The sequence below is a fragment of the Muntiacus reevesi genome, chromosome 10 (assembly GCF_963930625.1).
Source record: "Muntiacus reevesi chromosome 10, mMunRee1.1, whole genome shotgun sequence".
In the NCBI taxonomy this organism is placed as follows: Eukaryota; Metazoa; Chordata; class Mammalia; order Artiodactyla; family Cervidae; genus Muntiacus; species Muntiacus reevesi.
The window spans coordinates 48,681,754-48,703,588 of NC_089258.1; the positions used below are offsets into that span (position 1 = coordinate 48,681,754).

The 21,835-nt window shown below is 46.7% G+C and overlaps 2 protein-coding genes across 4 annotated transcripts in view; one reads left to right on the forward strand and one right to left on the reverse strand.

Annotated features, from left to right (window-relative positions):
* ANGPT2 (angiopoietin 2) overlaps positions 1 to 16,144 on the reverse strand; it is a 57,610-nt gene extending 41,466 nt beyond the window's left edge. The window contains exon 1 of the mRNA XM_065901539.1: positions 15,492 to 16,144. Coding sequence (XP_065757611.1) covers positions 15,492 to 15,782 — 291 coding nt within the window. The 5' untranslated portion in view covers positions 15,783 to 16,144. The remainder of the gene's footprint in view (positions 1 to 15,491) is intronic.
* The window catches only part of MCPH1 (microcephalin 1), a 219,970-nt gene that overhangs the window by 133,976 nt on the left and 64,159 nt on the right, over positions 1 to 21,835 (forward strand). The window lies entirely within an intron of this gene.

The window sequence follows — 21,835 nt, forward strand, 5'->3', positions numbered from 1 at the left end:
TCTGGCCAACCTCAGGGAAGCAGCTCTGGGTTTTTGATGGCCCCATTGCTGTGGTCTCCGTGGTCCCCATAACTGCTCAAAAAGCAAAATCAGTCCACCCATACCCAGAGAGGAGCTGATAGGCACCATGGTGCAGAAAGTATAACTAATGGGTTTTCACAGTGATGACCGTATCATATATTTGAAGCATAATACCATCTAGAAAGGGCTTCCCAGATGGTGCTAGTGTAAAGAATCCCCCTGCCAGTGCAGGTAGATGTAAGAGATGTGAGTTCACTCTCTGGATCAGGAAGATCTCCTGGAGGAGAGCACAGCAACCCACTCCAGTATTCTTGACTAAAGAATCCCATGGACAGAGGAACCTGATGGCCTGCAATTCATAGGTTCACACAGAGTCAGACACAACTGAGGCGACTTAGCACGCATGTACCACCTAGAGAAATTTGGAAAGGAAAAATCCTGGTGCTCCCAGAAGCAAGCACCAACCTGGAAAGTGTTTTGTTTAGAACTGTCCCTCTCTGATGCTGAAAAAGGTGTTGTCAGGGGAGAGGTGAAGGTAAGGCCAGAAGAGGTGATGAGTCATATCAGTCAGACCTGTGTTTTATACCCAGGTTTTCTCTTCCATTGAATGTTTACACAGCTTCTTTCCTAGTTGTCTGCTGTAGTTATTTCATTATCTCCATGTTAGCCTCCCATTGAAACCTCAGTTTAATATATATTATGTTTGACCAGTCCTTAAAGTATTCTTCAGAAGTCCGTCCTGGGCACCTCAGGAACAACACCAAGACCACTCTGCAATGTATTTTCTGTAGAGTAGATTCTGTTAGATGGTAGATTAGTCCTGAAAATCATTCAAGGAAGCTTTAAGTCAGTTCAACTGTATAGATTCCAAAGAAAGACAATACAGTACCCAGTTCGAGGGTCTGTCCAGTTAAGTGTTGACATCCATAAGGAAGACAAGTGTCCATCTACAGTAGTACAGTAGGCACATTACTGGTGTCAGGCTCATATAGTGGAATACTGCACAGTGATGGAATAAAGCAAACTTTGATACATTAAAAAACAAGAATGAATCACAGAAATTAAAAAAAAAAAAAGACCAACAAAGAATATATACGGTATTCCAACTAGGTAAAGTACAAAAGTTAGCAGAAGTAAAATTAACCTATAGTGGCAAAAGGCAGAATGGAGACCAGCCTGGAGATGGGAGCTGGGGGGACGCCAAGTGGGAGGGGCAGGAGGGCGCCACCTGGTGGTAATTACCCAGCTTTGTATTGTTCAGTCACTAAGTCGTACCCGACTGTTTGTAACAGCCCATGACTGCAGCCAGGCTTCCTTGTCCTTCACCATCTCCTGGAGTTTGCTCAGACTCGTGTCCATTGAGTTGGTGATGCCATCCAACCATCTCATCCTCTCCCGCTCCCATCTCCTTTTATTGTTGTTGTTAAGTTGCTCAGTTGTGTCTGACTCTCTGTGACCCCATGGACTGCAACATTACCAGGCTTCCTTATCCTTCACCATCTCCTGGAGTTTGCTCAGACTCATGTCCATTGAGTGGATGATGCCATCCAATCATCTCATCCTCTGTCGTCCCCTTCTCCTCCTGCCCTCAGTCTTTCCCACCACTAGGGTCTTTTCCAGTGAGTCAGTTCTTCACATCAGGTGGCCAAAGTATTGGAGCTTCAGCTTCAACGTCAGTCCTTCCAATGAATATTCAGGACTGATCTCCTTTAGGATGGACTGGTTGGATCTCCTTGCAGCTCAAGAGACTCTCAAGAGTCTTCTCCGACACCACAGTCAAAAGCATCTATTCTTGGGCACTCAGCTTTCTTTATGGTCCAGCTCTCACATCCACGCATGACCACTGGAAAAACCACTGCCTACTCTGTTCTCACACAGTTGTGTGTATATGTCACCATCAGGTTACACGCTTGCTTCAGACTTGGTCATTCTATTCTAAGTCACACCTAAAAACATAAGTGCTGGACTCCATAAAACCGAGACAGCTCAAGAGTCAGAGGCGTGTCTAAGCAAGCGTCCGAATAAATGAAAAGCAAGGACTTCCCTGATCCAGTCTTGCGTTCTGGGGAGCAGAGGTATATGTGTGAATGGACTGAGTTCCTGCTCTTCACAGCTTCTTACTTTGCCCGCCCCTTACTCTTACAGGGCTGTTTTGGGAAGGGTCACATTTCAGTTTTACACCTTCACTTGCTTATTCATGAGTCCCTCCCTGTGTCTGCAAACAGAGCCAAGTGTGTGCCACTGTCTGCAGCTGCAGCAGCTGCCATCTGTGTGTGTTGTGACACCAACGGACGGCAGCTGCTGTTTACACTCAGGCAGCGTCGCCAACATATGGAAGCTTCAATTACCCAGGTTTGACTCTCCTGCTGATCCGCCTAGGTTCCAGTCCTGAGTGAGAAAGGGAAGCTGCGAGGAGGTGGGACAGGGCTCAGATACAGGGCAGACCTTGGTGTAGATCCCTGCTCGGCATCCTTATATCTCTGCACGCTTACACTTCTCAGCCTTCCCCAGGATGGTTGTCTTCTCACTGTATCCCACACTTGTTCTTACTCCTGGTGCTGGACGTGCTTGGGGCATGATCGTTGTGTATAGCATCAGAGCAGCAGGTGTCGGGATCACCGTGAAGTCAGGTAGCTCTCCTGGTCCACTCGAAAAAGGAAGAACAGAACATCTCCCTGCAATAGGCTATCCCGAGAGCAAACGTGCAGTTGTCACAGGTCGTGTGCACCTCGTGAACGCCAGGTACCGTCCTGCCAGCCTGCAGCAGCCTGCCTCAGTCACGTTCCTTTAACAACCGCACAGTAATGACGTGGGGGAGCCTCTCTGGGTCTGCCTCTCATGACTGCTGTCATGTGAACAATATCCTTTCTGCAAGAACTCTGTAGACTTTTTAAGCAAACCAGCCAAGTATGCTGGCATCAAAGTGAGGTTGAAAGCCTGCTTGTTGGGGAAGAGGTGAGGAAGTGGGCTGATCTGTGTTCTCCCTTTAGGATTTTGAATAGCTTAAAACTGAAATGGATAGAGAAAAGGTCCGCATTAAGTAGAGAGTTGTTTATTCACAAGATATTTTTATCCTTTTTCCCTCCTCGTCCAAGGACCATTTCTTTTAATGGTAGTGGTATTTCAGGTGAAGAAGGGAAAGGAAAGTATCATGCTATTCAAGGACAGCTGTAAAACCTAGGTGGCATAGGGCAGGCTAGTCAGGCAGCAATGAATAAATGATACCTGTCAAATTAAAACATTACCTAATTAGAGGGAAAGTACATATAGGTTTATCATGCTTGTCATAAGCCAAGATGGAGCCATACTTGAAAATACGGCCAATTAATTACATCACAAAATGAACACTTGTTTTTTGAGGGGATGGTGTTCTGATTAACTTTGATTCTTGAATTTGTTACATGGTTATCCCAACCATCACTGCTTTAAGAGCATTTCACTATTGCAATTAAGTTACAGCTAGTTCAGGTTAGGAATTCCTGTTACTGATACAGTATTGAATTCAGACTGGATAAGTTTATTTTAGGAAATTTAAGAATGTATTCCTTAGTAGCTAAAAATAATAAGGAATTTCATACACAAAAAACCAAATGTTAAACATAGATAATTGGCCTGTGGTTGGAATTTGATTGTTTTGTGTTACTCAGCAAAATATCTTCTCTCCAGCAGCATTTTTGTACCAGCATTTCCCATTAAGAAGATCACTTGGCTTAGAGAAATTTTAAGCTACATCTGTATATAATAATTTTTCAAGATTCCAAAGACTAGATAGTAGTTAATAAAACTCAAAGGAATTCTTGAATTATCTTCAGGCTAATACTTATAATTATCTAGCGAATAATCAAGAGTTGATAAATATCTTGTTGATTCCACAAACCTAATGGCAGAGAAAATGCTTGCAGGAGCCCAAAGGAAACAATATATCTTTGGAATTTTGAGTCTTTTCTACGAAGATGTGTGGGTTCACTAGTTAACCCCAGAATGCCTGCTTCTTAATACTGATTTAGTTCCTGCCACCCTCTTCTATAAAAATATAACATGCAGAAGAGTAACACAGTTCTTAGCTTACCGAAAACTGAAGTGATAAAAAATTAAGTTCAACAATGAGACCTGACTTTGCATGGGCTCGTGGCTCACCTGTGAGCACAATGAGACAGAAGGAGGTGATCTAGGAGAAGACGCGCTGCACGGTTTTGGAGCCCAGCATTTCTACAGAGAGGCTGTCAGCCCCCTGATAGAATCAAGACCTTTTACGAGCGCACTTAGAATTATCGGTGTCCGTGTTGACAGAAAGTTCATTGTCTTACAGAGTAAGGATGTGCCTTAAGGCATGAAGTCAGATCATTTAACCTGATGAGACTGAGTGAATTGTAATCTTTAATATGAGAGGTAGTACAGATCTTGATAAGTGTCTTTCTGGTATCATTATTAAAATTAATTATAATGATAGTCCCTGAAGTACTATGACATCTTACACTTTCCAGCATACTTTGGCATTCATCATCTTATTTGAAACACATAGTAATCCCCTGAGGTCCCTCCTGTAGGTAAGGATCGCTTATGTTTCTGAAGGTATACTGTGGGTGTTCAGCTAGTTAAGTTAGTTGAATAGTCAAGATAAGAGAGTCACTGAACAAGTGTACAGTTAATCATGCTAGAAAAAGAAGTCATTCACTAAATGAAAGAAGGCAGTTTGAAAAGGCTACATACTGTGTGATTCCAACTTGTCACATTCTGGAAAAGACAAAAGTATGGAGTCAGTAAAAAGATTCATGGTTGCCAGGGGTTGGAGGGAGTGGAGATGAGTAGGCAGAGCATGGAGGATTTTTAGTGCAGAGGAAGTATTTTGTAATAGTGGGTACAGTGTCGTTATACATATGACCAACATCACCAAGAGTGAGCCCTAATATAAACTATGGACTCCGGGTGCTGAGGAGGTGTCCACGGTTCACTGACTATAACAAATGTGCTCTTGAGTGGCAGTCACTGATAAGTGGGGAGACTGTGCATGTGAGCAGGGTAACAGTAGGGAGCTTATGGGGAATCTCTGTACCTTCTCAGTTTTGCTGCAAACCAAAAACTGCTCTTAAAAAAAATTAGGTCTTTTTTTTTTTAAGATCACTTACTATAAATAAGAAGGAACAAATGAAATGAAAAACTTGTACTCTGTAGCTTCAGGTTGCACCCATTAACCTAACCAGCTGTCCTGGGTTGTGTACTGTTTCGGCCAGCCCAATAGTTATCTGCATGTTTAATGCAGACACTAAAATGCAGGAAAATAACAAGCACACCCAAAGACACGCTTGTTAACAGTGATAGCATGGGCCTCATGTGTAAACACAGTTTCTTTTAGATTTGTTTTTCTTTGAGTCTGACCAGATGTTTCTAGGAAATATTTTCTTTTGGTGTGAAATGCCTTTATCCCAAATTCTAGAGAATGGGAACACATCCCTTTGCTCTGCATGCGCACTTAGTTGCTTTAGTTGTGTCCGGTTCTTTGAGACCGTCTGGACTGCAACCCGCCAGGCTCCTCTGTCCATGGGATTTTCCAGGCAAGAATACTGCACTGGGCTGCCATGCCCCCCTCCAGGGAATCTTCCCAACCCAGGACTCAAACCAAGGTCTCCCTCATTGCTGCTGAGCCACCGGAGAAGCCCCCTCCCTTTGCTCTAGTTTGACTCAGTTCCTGAGGCTGTCTTGGGCCTAAACGAAACCCCTGAAATGATCTCAAGTTCTTTTCACCTCTACCTTTTTTCCATCAGGGTGGTGGTCTTGAGGGCCTCAGAGGCTTCTCTGGCGCGGGGAGCTCCTGGTACAGAAAGGCTGTCAGACTGTCTTTATCAAGTCATAGCAACTCAGCAGGTTCTACTGATGAGTGTAGCCTCCTTCCCATAGGTTCATGACATTAGACAACTTTGCTGTTGAACCCAACCACCAAAGAGTGCTTTTGGCAGCCAAAGTGGAAACCTCCCATGGGAAGCATGTTCAGCCCATAACTAAATGTTAACTAGTGACATACAGAAGCTAACTCACAATTCAGATTTAACCTTCATCCAGAATTTGCTGAAACAATCACAATGAAGGTGCTAATGTGTATGTCCTAGAATACTGAAGACTCATGAAGGTGCCATGTTTTGTCACCAGGTTAATCAGTAGATTAAGTTACCCCAGTGGAATCATCCCTCTCACTGCAAGAAGACTTAATATGTGATTGTTTATATGGTCTAGACAGAATGTAACAAAATCAAGAAATGGAGAGGTTGAACACTGGCTTCCTTTTAAGACTTGATTAATATTCTCTGCCTAAAAGACCACTAACTGTTGCGAATACTCAGCACACACAAACAATGGGAAACTCTAGGAAACTGTATCAACGGGTTAGAGTGTTACATTTCCCAAGACCTCTGCATCTGAATACCTCTTCCCTTAAAAATCACTCTGTTCATGAAAAGATATAAAATCACACACATGATTCAAAATGACAGCTTATATTCTTAATGTATACACTTAGTTTTCTTGATTGTTAGTTTCAGTTCAGTTCAGTCGCTCAGTCGTGTCTGACTCTTTGCGACCCCATGAACCACAGCATGCCAGGCCTCCCTGTCCATCACCAACTCCCAGACTCTACCCAAACCCATGTCCATTGAGTCGATGATGCCATCCAACCATCTCATCCTCTGTCATCCCCTTCTCCTCTTGCCCTCAATCTTTCCCAGCATCAGGGTCTTTTTTATTTATTATGTATTAATAATTACATTATTAGTTTTGTTATTAGATTGTTAGTTTATTATGTATTAAACATTGGAAGTGAAAGATTGGTAGTGTTGTCAGGTTAATAGAAAGATTTTGAAAGGAGTTCTCGAGGGTTAAAAGATGGTTCAAAGGAAGGAATGAGGCTGATGTTGGAGGAAAGCAATTACCAGCCCAGGCACCCCCAGGCAGGTTCCTATAGTGGTTTTAATTAGGTTCTAGTTGAGCTGCAAAATCACTGCGGATGGTGACTGCAGCCATGAAATTAAAAGACTCTTACTCTTTGGAAGAAAAGTTATGACCAACCTAGATAGCATATTAAAAAGCAGAGACATTACTTTGCCAACAAAGGTTCATCTGGTCAAGGCTATGGTTTTTCCAGTGGTCATGTATGGATGTGAGAGTTGGACTGTGAAGAAAGCTGAGCGCTGAAGAATTAATTGATGCTTTTGAACTATGGTGTTGGAGAAGACTCTTGAGAGTTCCTTGGACTGCAAGGTGATCCAACCAGTCCATCCTAAAGGAGATCAGTCCTGGGTGTTCATTGGAAGGACTGATGCTGAAGCTGAAACTCCAATACTTTGGCCGCCTCATGCGAAGAGTTGACTCACTGGAAAAGACCCTGATGCTGGGAGGGATTGGGAGCAGGAGGAGAAGGAGGCGACAGAGGATGAGATGGTTGGATGGCATCACCGACTCGATGGCATGAGTTTGAGTAAACTCGGGGAGTTGGTGATGGACAGGGAAGCCTGGCGTGCTGAGATTCATGGGGTCGCAAAGAGCTGGACACGACTGAGCGACTGAACTGAACTGAACTGAACTGAGTTGCAAAGATAATGGTTTTAGCTGGTTGAAGGAGGTGATGATGGTAAAGGGAGTAGGCCCACTTCTCAGAGATTTCTAGTGGATTTCCTGTCTTCAGTCAGCAGTGCTTGCCAAGTTTAGGATACGAAAGAAAGGTGATGTCATGGGCAGATATCTAATTGAAATACTGATTTAAATACAGACAGACAGCTAGCATACCTGACTGTCAGTTCAGGTGGCTGAGGAACATTCATCCTTTTATTCTCAAACCATACAAGAAAATCATTTTAATCCTAATCAGCGTTGAAACTCTTAACATTACCCATAATTTTTTTTTTTACTGCTTTTGTTTTCATCAAATCACTGAGTTTGATATTAATTTCTCATTTTAAATGTGAATAGTATGACATCAAGTTATTTTTGGTTATATCTGTCTACAGAATGCTAGATAGGAGATACACCCTAGTCATTTCTTAAAATCAGTGAAGGACAGGGCAAGTCACATGTTACTCTTCTGGGGCTGAATTTTATTTGTCTGGACTTTCAAGTGGTACTGTGAAATTCAAGCTGTCCCCCTCACTCAGTGTCCAGAAGAGGGTTATTTTATGCATGATCTGTAAGAATGTCCATACTTTCTCCTGGTTATCATATAATTTGTTTTTACTCTTCAGAACTAGAGGGCGGGATTTCATGTGACATTCCCAGTTGCCTTTTTTTTCCTTCTTAGCAGCTTTGGTACCATCCCCACACAGGACAGACTGCAAATGTTGCCTGGTAACCAGGTTGCCCACACTGTAGCCTTCATATTGCAAGACTGCTGGCGTGCCCTGGTTTTGGGGTGCCAGGGTGTGCCCCGGAACGCCTGTGCTTGTCCTGAGACAGGACTCACAGGTGGTGGGACTTGCCTCTCTTACTGACCTGGGATGTCAAGCAGCTTACTTAGCCTCTCAGACCCACTTCCTTTTTTATTTTTAATAAATAAGAGTGACAAGTTATCTGGTAGGTGTAAGTGTGTAGTACTGCAGTGTGGCAGTGTGTTTTAAGTCGTCATCTCCACGGAGGCGTGTATGTATATGCTCAGGAGGAAGGCGCTTGTCTCTGAGTGCTGTCCATAACGTGTCTAGTGCATGCTCCATGTGTGTTACTTCCCACAGCCACCTGTTACTGTGGTGATCAGGAGAAGTGACCATTCAGAAGCAGTTTCAATGGGTTTTCGTTTTATAAAAGAGGCTCCAGTGGGGTGACCACACTGTCTGGCACTGTCCCCTGTCCCCTCCCACCCCGCAACATACCTCACCTTATGCACCCAGACTATCTGTCTCCTCTCACTCAGAGTTCTCTGTGGCACTTAGCACCTTCTGACTGTGAGTTCCAGCAAGAACGTGAGGGTGTCATGCACTGTGTCCCCACCAGGGCAGACCCGAGTCCTGGTCTTCACCCCACTGGTTCACCCCCAAGCACCTCGAGCACTGCCTGGGCACATGTGGGCCTTCAGTGAATATTTCTTGAGCAAATAAATGACCTTTAGTGATGCCTGCCCTAAACCCCAGAACTGGAAACACCCCAAAGGAGACTCATTTGTGTGAGTGAGCTGAGAAACAGCCCTGTGTTCATATTCACCCACACTCCCCTCCCGGCGATCTTCTGCTCTTTGCGGGCCCACGGAGAAGTCTGCTTCTGTCAGAGGAGGGATGTGCGTGCTTCTCCGTGTGTGTTTTTCCTCTCTGGGTGACCCAGGCAAGACTCCTGCACTGCAGCCAACACTGACATTCGCTGACCATGTTTATGAATGGTTAGAAATAGGTGCTGTTGTGTCTACTCATCTGTGTTCTAGAGGTGTCTCCGGGGCACACTGAGGTGAGGTGTGCAAAGTGCTTTGAATTTATTCAGTGCCACCTCTGTTACTGTATTACAACCATTGCTTCTGTGGTAAAAGTCACTGGAAAGTTGAGTGGCTCTCTTTGTATCAGAAGAGTTCCAGAATAATTGAGAAGAAAAATCTTATCAGATTCATTCAAGTCAAAGAAAGATGTAATGAAAATAGAGGGAAAAAAATACGTATACACACACACACTTACAGTGGACCCTTGAACAACATGAATTTGAACTCCCTGTTATGTGCGTGCTTAGTCACTCAGTTGTGTCCAACTCTTTGTGACCCCATGAACTGTAGCCCGCCAGGCTCCTCTGTCCATGGAATTTTCCAGCAAGGATCCTGGAGTGGGTTGCCATTTTCTCCTCCAGGGGATCTTCCCTACACAGGAATCGAACCCATGTCTCTTGCGTCTCCTGCATTGGCAGGCAGATTCTCTACCACTGGTAGCACCCAGGGAACTGATCCACTTATACTCAAGATTTTTTTTCCAATGAATACATACTACAGTACTACACAATTTACAGTATTTAGTACATATATATGGCTTGTGTTTTATTTTTAATTAAAAATGTAAATTATTTTATAGGTATAGCTATGTATGTTATGTAATATATACTTTTTATACACAGTTATGTGGATGGCTCAGACAGTAAAGAATCTGCCTGCAATACAGGGGAGCTGGGTTTGATCCCTGGGTTGGGAAGATCCCCTGGAGAAGGGCACGGCAACCCACTCCAGTATCTTGCCTGGAGGATTCCATGGACAGAGGAGCCTGACGGGCTGCAGTCCATGGGGTGGCAAAGAGTAGGACAAAACTGAGCAACTAACACACACGTACATACTTACACCAAGAGCATATGTTTGTATAATTATAATTATATATTTATAGAAGGCAAAGGCTGGTTTGATGGGTTGTCATTATCAGTAAGTAACAGGGATGCTCTGGAAATTACGAGCATCTGATCTAGAAACAGTCCGTGCGTGTCCATGACTCATCGCATCGCCCTCTCGACCTCAGCCCAGAACCTCCGAAGCTGCCCGGGCCTGGGGTTCTTTGGGGTCCAGGATGTGGGACTGTGTGAGCTGCCTCCTCTCTCACAGCAGCCGTCGCACTGACGGCCCCTCCCCGTGCTGACGGGCCCCGTCACCCTATTCTTCTCTTCTCCTCCCTCTCCAGCCCCCAACTCTCCTTCCTCCCTTATATATTGCACACACCCCTTTAATCAAGATTCTCTTTTACTTTCGTCTTCCAAATTTTCCCCTAAATAAAATCTTTCAGCCCCTCTCATGTCACTCTGCCCAAAAAAAGAAAAAGAGATTCTGATCACGGTATAATACCACCATTCATATTTTACAAGGAAGGAAATGTATTTGTTTTGATATTAAATTGTCACAATAAAGGGCTAGCTTCCCTTGTGCCTTAGGCTGGGGGAAAAAATATCCACCTGCAATGCAGGAGACCTGGGTTTGGTCCCTGGGTTGGGAAGATCCCCTGGAGGAGGGCACAGAAACCTACTGCAATATGCTTGCCTGGAGAATTCCAGGGACAGAGGAGCCTGGGCAGCTATAGTCTGTGGGATCACAAAGAGCTGTACACGACTGAGCGTGTAAATGATAAAAAAACATCTCTGTGTTCATCTTACAGAAAGGGACTGAAGTTTAAGAGGAAGCAGAATTTGCATCCTGCTTTCTACGGTTTTAAAGGTTTGACTTTGTAATTTTACATGGCCCATATATTACTCTCATGTTTTTTTTATTCTTAAGTGATACATATGACGAGAGGGTTGATTGGCACTATTGTTCTTGAATTACACACATACGAAGTTTCAGTTACTTTATGGAGTAAAATAAGTCCTGTGGACCAGCTTGAGCATCTGATCACTGTTTATAAGGTGACCAGCATCCTCTTCAGGTTGCATGCAGTGCAGAAACTGGTTTACAGATAGACTCCTGGGTTATAAACTGTAAAGAACCATATTGGATCAACCAAGTTTCAAAACACAGTATGGAGACTAGCTGGTTGTCTGGTGTCAGATATGATGGAAGGTGTGTGCACAGGTCCACTTCCTGCTTGGAGATTCTGTGGGCAAGTCTGCATCTTCCCCCCGGGGACACAGGCATCGTTAATCCAGGAGGTCAGAGGCCACTTGCCCATGGAAAATGGATGTTATGTCTGTACTGTATGTAATGCAAACTATCCGCACAGTAAGTGCGTATTTTTTTGTAATACATATGGGTAAGCACATATTGTACTATACATCATACAGTAAACACTATACTAAACTTGCCTTTTCCAGCCTTAAATCTGTTGTACTTCTCCTACCACAGTGAAACTTTCATCATCTCTTCCTTCCTTATTATGATGATATTAATATGTAATTAAATAGCAATAGTAATCATCTCCTTACAGTCTTGCCTAGAAGGTTTAGTCAGCTTGTCTGAAGGCACGGCAGTTGCTTCCAACAGTGAACACAGTCACGTTGCATGACTCAGGGACGGGGCCAGTGCAGGCGGTAGAAGGGTGGTTCTGTTCCCACGCTGCACCAGAGCCTTGGCTGTGGCTGCATGGGGCTTGCTTTCTTTCCTGTAATGAGCCAAGCTCTCATTTGCTTGCTTGCTCGTTTGTTTGGATGTACAGTGCACGGGGCTTGCTTTCTTTCCTTTAATGAACGAACCTCTCATTTGTTTACTTGTTTGTTTGTTTAGATATACAGCTAAGGAGTGTTTTGTGGGCATACAAGATCACACACACACACACACACACACACACACACACACACACACACACTCACTCACTCACACACAGAGTCAGTCCCTGGCAGGTTTGTAGCCACACAAGAACACACATACATGAGCCTCTCACCATCAGTTTTTCCCCTTAACCGTAGTTTTGTTCTTCGGAGCAGAATTACTGCTCCCTGTATTTCAGCTAACAAATAGTTCTCATACTCTGTTGAAAGGATATAGCATCCTTGGTTGTAAAGAAAGAAAAGGATCTCCATTGAGGTTTACATTTCCCAGCCTGTGCTTCTGTCATTTAAAAAAAAAAAAAAAGTAAGATTACAAGGAAATGTTTGCATGAACTTAAGAGGCATTAGCTTTATTTTTCAAAACATTGTTTGCAAGCACAATAGACTTTGCAGTTGTTTATAGCTTTTAAAGTATTCATTAGTGTGAAATAACTGTTTATTTCCTTTCCCTGTTTCTTCTGATCGAGGACAAAAAAAAAAAAATCGGTCTCCTAGCAATATACAGTGCTCTCCGCTAAGTTATTTGTCAGATTTTATAAAGTGCATTTACTGTCCCTGAGGCAGAGGTTTAGAATAGCTGCAGGATTACCAAGGGGATGTGACCACACGGTGTTCTCTAGATCTCTGGGTGTATTTGGTCCCTAACCATCATGATTGATCTTGTCCTTTCTTCCCCACTGACCAACAAGGGCTCCTTCCCTGTGCTGTTCATTCATGCTGCCCTGCGCTCATTCAGGCGTCCGCTGCTTCCTCTGCCTGGCTGGCTCGAGGGGCAGAGTGGCATCTCTTGGTGATGTGCAAAACTGCTTTCTTAGTCCAAGCTTCCGAGGGGCTACTAGCCACAGAGAAGGCGAAATGGTGTTCATCTACCCTGAGATCCACCAGACCCTTGGTCTTACTTTCCTTCTCAGCAAGTTTTCTTAAAACCTTAAAAGATTTTTGTGGGGTTTCTCCCCCCCTCCTCTCTCTCTCATTCAGGGAGATCAGGGAGAGAAAGGAAGTGTGGAATCATAAAAAGAAAAAAAACTGCCCTAAAGAAAAGGAAATATGCAGAACCCAGCATGGAGCTTTTCCTTCTGTCATAATCTATCAATAGGGATTTGATTGTTGATCATTGTGGCTTATCTATCATCCCATTGCATATTATGTTCTCCCTTATGAGAAACACAGTGTTTATTATCACAGGTGGCAAAACAGAGAAGTAAAAATCAAGCAGCGAGGTTACATTCAATCACTGTAAGCGGGTTTCGTGTTGGCGTTTTTGCTCTCATTCCAAAACCAGGAGCCAGTAAAGCAAGCGAGCACACACCCTGACTTGCTCACGTGCAGATAGCCCAGAGAGGCTGAGAGAGCAGGTGTGAGCCCCGAAAAGATCAACGTGAAGTCATTCGCAGTGACACTGAGCTCGCTGACTAAAGAAAGAATTTAGAGACACCATTGTGCTACTGTTCAAATATTTGCTCATTGAACCTGGAAAGGAAAAAATGTTGGTCACTCCTGTAGGATTCCTGGTCCTTCTCCTTCTCTAAAGAGATGGAGGAGCAGGGGGTTGTTTATCTAAGAGAGAAACACGAGCTCTGTGTGTGGAGTTCCAGGTATACCTAACGTGGGCTTCGTTAAGCAAACATAATTTAGCCGTCCTGAATTTGGCAAAACACTCTTTTATGTTTCTTGACCGTGTATCCTAAGAAACAACTTGCCGGTCGGGCAGATTAGACTGTTGACTGAACAGCGCGTCTCCCATCCCGAGCCGCGTCCAGCAGCCCTGGTGTTAACCGAGCGGCGGGCAGCAGAGCAACTCAGGAAGCAACGGGAAGCCCGCGAGCAGATGTTGAGGATAGAAGTTTGCCTTCCAAACATGCGAACCTGTATGGCTGCATACTTTCTAAGTTTAACATCACTATTTGCACATCTGTGAATTTTAGATTTTTTTTTTTAAAGCACCACAGGGAACTTCATAGGAAAGAGAATTTGCCCAGAAGGGATCATGCTCACAGACAGGACTAATGAGTCTCATATTACAGGGCAAGTCTTTCTGATACGTTTCTGTTGTTTTCTGTTCTTTGATTTGAAGCGACCCCTCTTGTTAACAGTGAATGCAGCGCGGAGGGCTTTCATTCATCTCGGCTCAGGACCAAAGCAATAACTTGGTCATTTCCTCTCTGAAGGTAGGAGAGCTAATGAGAAACACAGATTAGGAGCCAAGATCTATTCTGAGATTAAGATAAGGTGTCCTAACAGAAGGTTTATGGTGAAAGACTCGGGCAGAGTGTTGAATGGGGGAAAGCGGCTTGCTGTTAAAGTTCCCATCTGGCTTGAAACCGTTGTTCTCTGCTGTGCAAGCGCCGAGATGTGATGTCACTGTGATAGTTAGTGAGGAATCTATGCATGCAATTTGTCTAAGCCCCCTTTAGAATATACACAGCCCACAAGAAGAACTTCAGGGTGATTTGGGGTTTGTATAAACAGCTTCACGTATGAAAACGATAGCTTGTGAAAGCAAAACTGAGCTTTCAGGATCCTGTCTGAGTCAAATTCACTGTGAAAAGCCTGAAGCAGCAGGCTCGTGGGAGCCCCGAGGACGCGACCGCCTCGTCCCAGCATGACGGCAGCAGGGTGCCCTGCACGCCCGCCCCGCGTGGGGTCAGCCTCAGAGCCGGCGGAGGGACTGAAGGGGCTGCAGCACTGACTCCCTGGCGCGCTGGCAAAACTCACCCCCACCGACAGATGACAAGCCCTCGGCATCAAACCCCCGAGGTTCTGAGAAGTGGAAGGTCTGCTTTATTTAATTTCCTCTCGTTTACCCAGAGCCCCAATCTATTTTAGTAAATAAATTCAGGAAATTGGTAAAGCACTTTACTCCATCCGTTATGTATCCGTAATTAACGCGATTGTCACGTTTTTCCTGGCTCCGGCGCTGTGTTGCTCACAGCTTCCCTCCCGTGCCTGCAACGAGCTTATAAGGTCCCTGGTAATGGGTGTCACGGAGTTTAAACTGCTTGCACAAACAGCATAGCCCATACGCTGTGCAGAGAAGGGCACTTCCTCTGTTCATAAAGATTCCTGACCTTAGAGACGTCTCCACGGGTCCCGGCACTGTCTCCCAGTAAACCATGTCCCTGTTCAGCCCCGGCCCCTTTGCAGGGCAGCACAGGAGACAGCAAGTGGCCATTCATTCAGAGGTGTCAGCCACCACCTCCCTGCTCTGACCACCCCTTCCTGCCTGGCCGCCCGAGCTGGCGGTGAAACCTGAGCCGGCGTCGCTGTGCCCGGGAGAGGCGCCCCCTTACCTTCATGAGCCACTGTGTGTTGTTCTCCATGATGTTCTCCAGCACCTGCAGCCTCTGCACTGAGTCGTCGTAGTCAAGGGGCGCGTCCCTCTGCACGGCATTGGGCACGTAGGCGCTGGGGGGCGAGCGGCAATGGTCCGTCTCCGGCAGGAGGAACGTGTAGCTGCAGGCTCCGTGCTGAACCTGATACTGCTTCTTCCCGGCGGCAATGTCCATGCCCTTCCGAGAGCCGCTGTGGGCTGTGGCTACGGCCAGATCACAGCTCAGAGTCAAGAAAACAAGCTGCCACATTCTTTCTGTCTGTCGGTAATAAACCACCCGCTCAGCAAACTTCCAGGCGCATGAGACTCCCGGCGCTAAGCTGCCCTCTCAGACGCAGGGCTCGGGGGCAGAGGCTCAAGGTCCATCAAGGAAAGCCTCCTGTTTCTCCTTTCCCAGCTGCGACCTTGGTCTCTGCTGCCGTCTCCTCTCTGGCCTCACAGCAGACTGTCAGATCACAGTGGGGAGAAGAGCCCTGCTCCCCGCGAGGGCTGCATTCGCCTTCCAGACCCGCGTCAGTGCTGCTTTGTCTCTCTGCCCCTGATTCTGTGGTGTCAGGGTCCGAATCAATCACTTTCCTTTCCTTATATGATAAGTTGATAAGAGCAGGCAGACATGTGCAGCCGGCGGCTCCGCCCTCCCGGCTTGTCCGTTATCTTCCTGTAGGGGGGTCACCAACCAGGCCACAGGAAAAATCCGGGCTTGATGTGTACTGTCCAACCGGGACTATATGCTGCAGAAGCCCTCTGGGAAAAACCGATCAGTTACAGGACCCCTGGGTATTTCAGAGGCACCACCCTAATTGAGTATTTCCTAGAGAGAGCCTGTAGGTCTCCTGTGTCTGAAACTGATTTCACAGCGCGAAGCTGGTAAATATCTGGGGCAATAGCTTTAAAGTACAATGAAAGTTCCTGTTTTTTCCTTTAGGAATAAAAATACTGCAAATATGTCAGGACTTTGATTTATTTTTGTTACTACAAACAAAGAGGAAGAAGTCTTACTCTTGTAAACTCTGCCTTTTCATAGGGAAAATAGTTTCGTTGGTATTACTTGATTTTTGAACCATTTAGCCAAGTATGCAAAACTTTGATCTTAAAACAGCTGGATAGGAACATCACGCTTTATTCAATTTGTGTTAGGAAAGTCAGTTTCTGAGCACTGACATTTAATCTTTTAAGCAAAATATCCACTCCAGTATTCAAAGTAAATTTAATATATAACTAGGCTGATTAATTGTCCACTAAATTAGAATCCATAGAAAAATCAAAATTTAAGAGGGAGTTGAGGTAGCATGTATTAACTTCTCCTTTATTAGGTCGGAATTTGCTCAAATCCTATCATTTTGTAACATATTATCCAGGATCAGTTGAATCAGTCCCACTCAGTGCTGGACTCGGGCAAATCACTTCTTTTCAATTAACCCAAGAGTCCTTGTCTGCCAGATTCAAGGGCTGCATTAACTCCCAAGGTTCTTCTGTTTCAATTCCGTGGCTCCGTAAATCCTCCAGGGTACTTCCTTCAATAGCTAAAACTTAACATTTTGGGGTTGACAGTATCCTTGCTCATCGACCAGAGTGTGCACAGGGCAGGGGGTTGCGGGGAGACCTGGAACCTCTGTGAGGGTCTGTCCATGCCCAAGGGCACGAGATTCCTCCCAGGCAGCAGTGGCCAGATCAGCACTGACCCAATGAACCTCATCTACCTGTAAAGCCAGTGTCCATATAATCGTGCAAGACCAGATTTCAGGGGATTTTATGATTTTAATTCTTGGATAGCTGAGGTCTATAGAGTGAATTTTGTCAAGAGACCTGATTAGACCTTTAAAGACGTCCCTCCTGTGCATGGGCTGGCCCCCAGCTTACCTCCAGAGCGGTGGTTCTTAACCCAAAGTTCACGGACAGAACTCGTGGGGTCCACAAACTTCGACAGGAAAAGATGTCTTTCTTTTTTGCAAAAGTCTAACTGAAATACAGCCTTTCTTTTAGCTTTGAGTAGGTCACAAACAACAGTTGTCAGTGTCTCCGGCTTTCTCACAAATAGCAATTACAGATATTTTTATTACGATATCACAAGCTGATACTTGCACTCAGCACGGCATTGTCATTTAACCCCCAGGGTCCTGTTATTCAATCTTTGGATGAAATAGCGCGTGTGATTTTTCTAAGAAGGGGTTTGTAGGCGCCCCCAGATTCTCAAAGGGCTTGATGGCTCAGGAAAGCTAGAGCCTGATTTTGGTGCAAGGTTTCCACTAAGAGGACAAGTTAAAGATACACCCATTCAGACTGCTAACTACAGAGGGACACGTGTAGGATTTGAAGACGGGACTTGTGTTAGAACCCTGATTCTCTGAGATCTACAGCAAATACTTAACTCCTCTAAGCCTCAGTTTCCCTACTTGCAAAATAGGATGGTTCTTTCTCAGTAGCACCTTTAGAGGTAAAATGATATGAAATAATGCTTATAACTCAGAAATATTACTTTCCTTCTCCAGCACTCCCCATTAAATTTTCCACTGTCAGATATTGTCACTGTGTTATTCTCTGGCTGACCATGAAGCAGAAACACGGGGAGCACTTTTTTCATCCAAGTTGGTTCACCATTTGAAAGCATATATTATAAGGTAATAATATCGCACATGTGGTTTCCAAGATCATCTGTCTGCTTCTCAGGCAAACAGGGTGGTTTAAAAAGAAGCCACAGGAAGAGCGGGTCCCGCAAGCAGTCCTTGTCTGCTCGGTGCTGGGGAGCGTGGTGGCGTGTCGGCCGTAGAGAAGCAGAGAGTGAGGCGGCGCGACCCCGGCCCTGGGACGTGGGGAGGACGCGCAGGAGGAGCGTGTGTTGCCTCCAGGGGATCGGTCCTGCCGTGGGGTAGGAGGGAATGCTCCCTTGTCCAGACCCTCCGGTCCGGGCGTGCAGTGAGCAGCTCCCTGTAGGTACGTGGAAATCCTTCCCCGAGACTTGGAGGGGCGCGGGGGTTGGCAGACGTGCCCTTTAAAGTGTCTGGGAGTAAGTATTTAAGGTTCGTAGGCCACCCGGGCTCCGTCACAGCCACTCAACTCTGCCGTCGTAGCGTGGAAGCCTGCAGAGGAAGCCCTTGAGGATGGGAGGTGGCTGTGTGCCAACGAAGCACTATTCGTTGACACTGAAATTTGAACTTATCATAATTTCCACGTCATGAAATATTCTCTGGATTTGTTCTGTCTTTTAAAAATGCAGGAACCATTCTTAGCTCACTGGCCATTCCGCAGGGACCACAGGCCTGGTCTGCGGGCTGGAGGGGGTTGTGGGGGGTGTGACACGGTCTCAAGGCCTCTCTGGGAGCAGCCAGTATAAGAGGGAGCCTCAGGGAACCTTCCGTGCCTCAGATCAGCGCCCGCCTCCTCCCAGGCCAGTAAGACAGGCCAGGGGAAAGGGCTCAGGGAAGGGACGGGAACATTCGACCAAAAAGAAAGTGTCACTTGGAAGCCACACCTAAACTCTAAGAGGGAGGAGGCCCTGGGAGAACTGCCCCAGTGTGAAAGCAGAGCAGCGCCTTCTGCATTCAGGGCTGGACGCAAGCTGAACGTCTCACCGCCGAGGAAGCGCTGGGAAGACGGACGCGTCCACCACGGCTGGCACGGGAGCAGCAGCTGGAGACCCCCGAGGGGCCAGCAGGGCTTCCTGGGGCAGTCAGGCGGGAAGACCCTGCCCTGGGTGCAGACTCACCCCCAGCACACATTAGCAGCAGTGGCGATCTCCACCCCAGCGTGGGGATGGAGGCTGGATGCAGCCTTGACTGCTTCTCAGAGCTGTTCAGTCTCAAAGAGAATCTTGAGTTTCCGTCAATGACTTGCTGACAGGCTCGCTAAAGGCAGATGGGGCTATAAAACGAGAAATATTATTACAGCCTTCCCAAAAGCTGCCTTCCTGCCCAGCCAATTTTTTTTTTTTGTCCTAACAGTTCTGCCGAACAGCTGTGTGTGGTGCTGTTTATTTTCTTAATAATGTTTGTTTTCTCCCCTGTACTGTATGTCATCAGCTGAAATTCCAGAGGCTCCCACTTACTCGCGGTAGCGCTGTCTCGGGCTCCCCTCTTGCACTTTACCATCAGGGAGTGAACCCTCCTTTGACGGCACCAGGAGGACCACGTGGCCGTCCTCCCCGGTGAGAGGAGCGCTGCGGAGCTCTGACGAGGGCGCCTCTGCTCCAGTCCGCCCGGTGGAGCAGACGTGCAGGATGTGTGGGAAAAGCCTGGTCGTGGCTCCAGAAACGTGGGTCCAGAGTCAACGTGGACTCACTTCTGTCATATCTGGGATCTGATTGACCCCAGCCTTCCCAGGACCACCCATGAGGTGCCGGATTGCTGTTTCTGGAAACCAGAAGCCAAGAATCGGTGCCAGCTTGAACTCAGTGCAGCGCGGGGCAGCCCCCAAGGCGTGGATCGCCAGATGGTTTCAGGGGAACCTGCGTGACTTCTGCTCTTTCCAGGGAGCCTGTTTGATACTCATATCTAACGGGTTAGTTATACTGTTGGACTTAGGAGGGATAGAAGTGGATCAGCTGTTGTGGGGGGTTGGGGAGTGGTCGTTGCCGTCTGAGCAGCAAGTGTATGTGGCAAGTGTCCACTCCAGAAGCCCGTGGCTAATGGGGAACAATGAGAGACCACGCAGGCGTACTTGGGGGCACATTGATCTCCCGCGTCTGCTGACGTTCTGTGCCAGCCTGTTTCCGTCGCATCTGGGCAGATCCCCAGAGTCAGTCTCACACCTGCTGGTCACCGTCATGCAGCGAAGTGACCGTCACCGCGGCACAATGTCCGCGGGCCTCGGTGGTTGGGCCAGAAGTGCTGTGCTGGTGTAAGAGGACCTCCGGCTGCTGGGATGCCCCCCTAGGTGACGCTGAGGACACTCTGGCTCTCAGCTGTTCTCAGCAGGCTCCTCGGGACCCCAGGCCCTGGGCAGGCCGGGCCCGCGGGGCGTGGGGGCCTCTCACCCATCCCCTCCTAGGTCCCAGCCTTTTTAAAGTCAGTGAAGTCAGAGAACATGTGGACAGCTTAGTGTGCAGGGGGAGCCATTCGGAAGTTCACTGGACATCAAAGTGTTGCAAGAGAAAAAGTTACTCTTACTGCTTTTTTTTCCCCAAATTGTATGCAACAATGAATGAAAGCTGAGGAAGCCACAAGGAAAAAGGAAAGAAGGGGAAAGAAAAGAGGAGGGGAAAAGAAAAGACTGAGTATTTCGACTTCTGAAAGCAGGCCCTCTCCGCAGTGAGTCACAGAAGAGCTGTCTCCACTCTGCATCTCATCCATGGAACAGAACTGAAGGGGCTCGCGTGGGGTCCGGAGCCGTCTTGCAGAATCCATGGGCGGCCCCTCCCTGGAGTTGCTGGCCAAGTTGAGCCAGTGTTAGACGCCGAGATTGCGGGGGACAGTCCCCAGCCGTGGGTCTGAGAACAGCAGCAAGGAGAAAGCCTCTTAAAGTTGGAAAGACAGAGGAAAGGGAAAACCTGTAGATACCAGTGCACACACGTGGCGCTGTGGAAGGTCAGTCTTGCCCCTGTGATGGACTTGGAAACCAAGGCTCGGTGGGGCGAGACGACAAGGCCTCCATCAGCCCCTGTAGTGGAAGTTAAAGTAGGGCTTTTGTTTCTTGTTTTTAGTATCTGTTTGTTTCGTTTTGGCTGCCATGGCATGTGGAATCCTAGCATAACAAGTAGGATCTTTGCTCCCTCCCAGGGAAAGTACCCACGCCCCCCATGTTGGAAGTGTGGAGTCTTAACCACTGGACCGCCAGCAAGTCCAAAGCCCTGACTTTTTTTAATCCTGATTTTAACACGGCACAGCTCAACCGCCTTTCAAGAACTGTGGGGACTCTCCATGTCACAAGCTGTCACCTCTGTGCGGGACACCCCCAGAGACGTAACCCGTTCCGCTGATGGACCCATCTTCTGTGGCCTTTAGTCACCTGAGCAGGGGTCGCCGGTCACGGACGGGGCCACCGCGTGCCCACCTGGACTTGGGGGCTGTCCGCTCACAGGTCCGCAGAGCAGTGCAGACAGCCCAGGTGTTCTCACTGAGGACGGACTCTGCGGAGGTTCAGCCTCTTGTCTGCTTGCATCAGTTATGCTTTCTGTGTCTGTCCTTGCCATCTTTCCAATCTTCTGGTGTTAACATTTTGTTTTTTTCTCCTTTTTTTGCCTCTTTAATTTCATGCCCTGTCACTGGCTGGAAGAGGGTGATATACCTCTGAGAATACGTACAGTTTCTGAAATGACGTATGCTGCCCAGTTTAGCATGATTTCCTGTCCTAGCTGCAATTAAACAGACA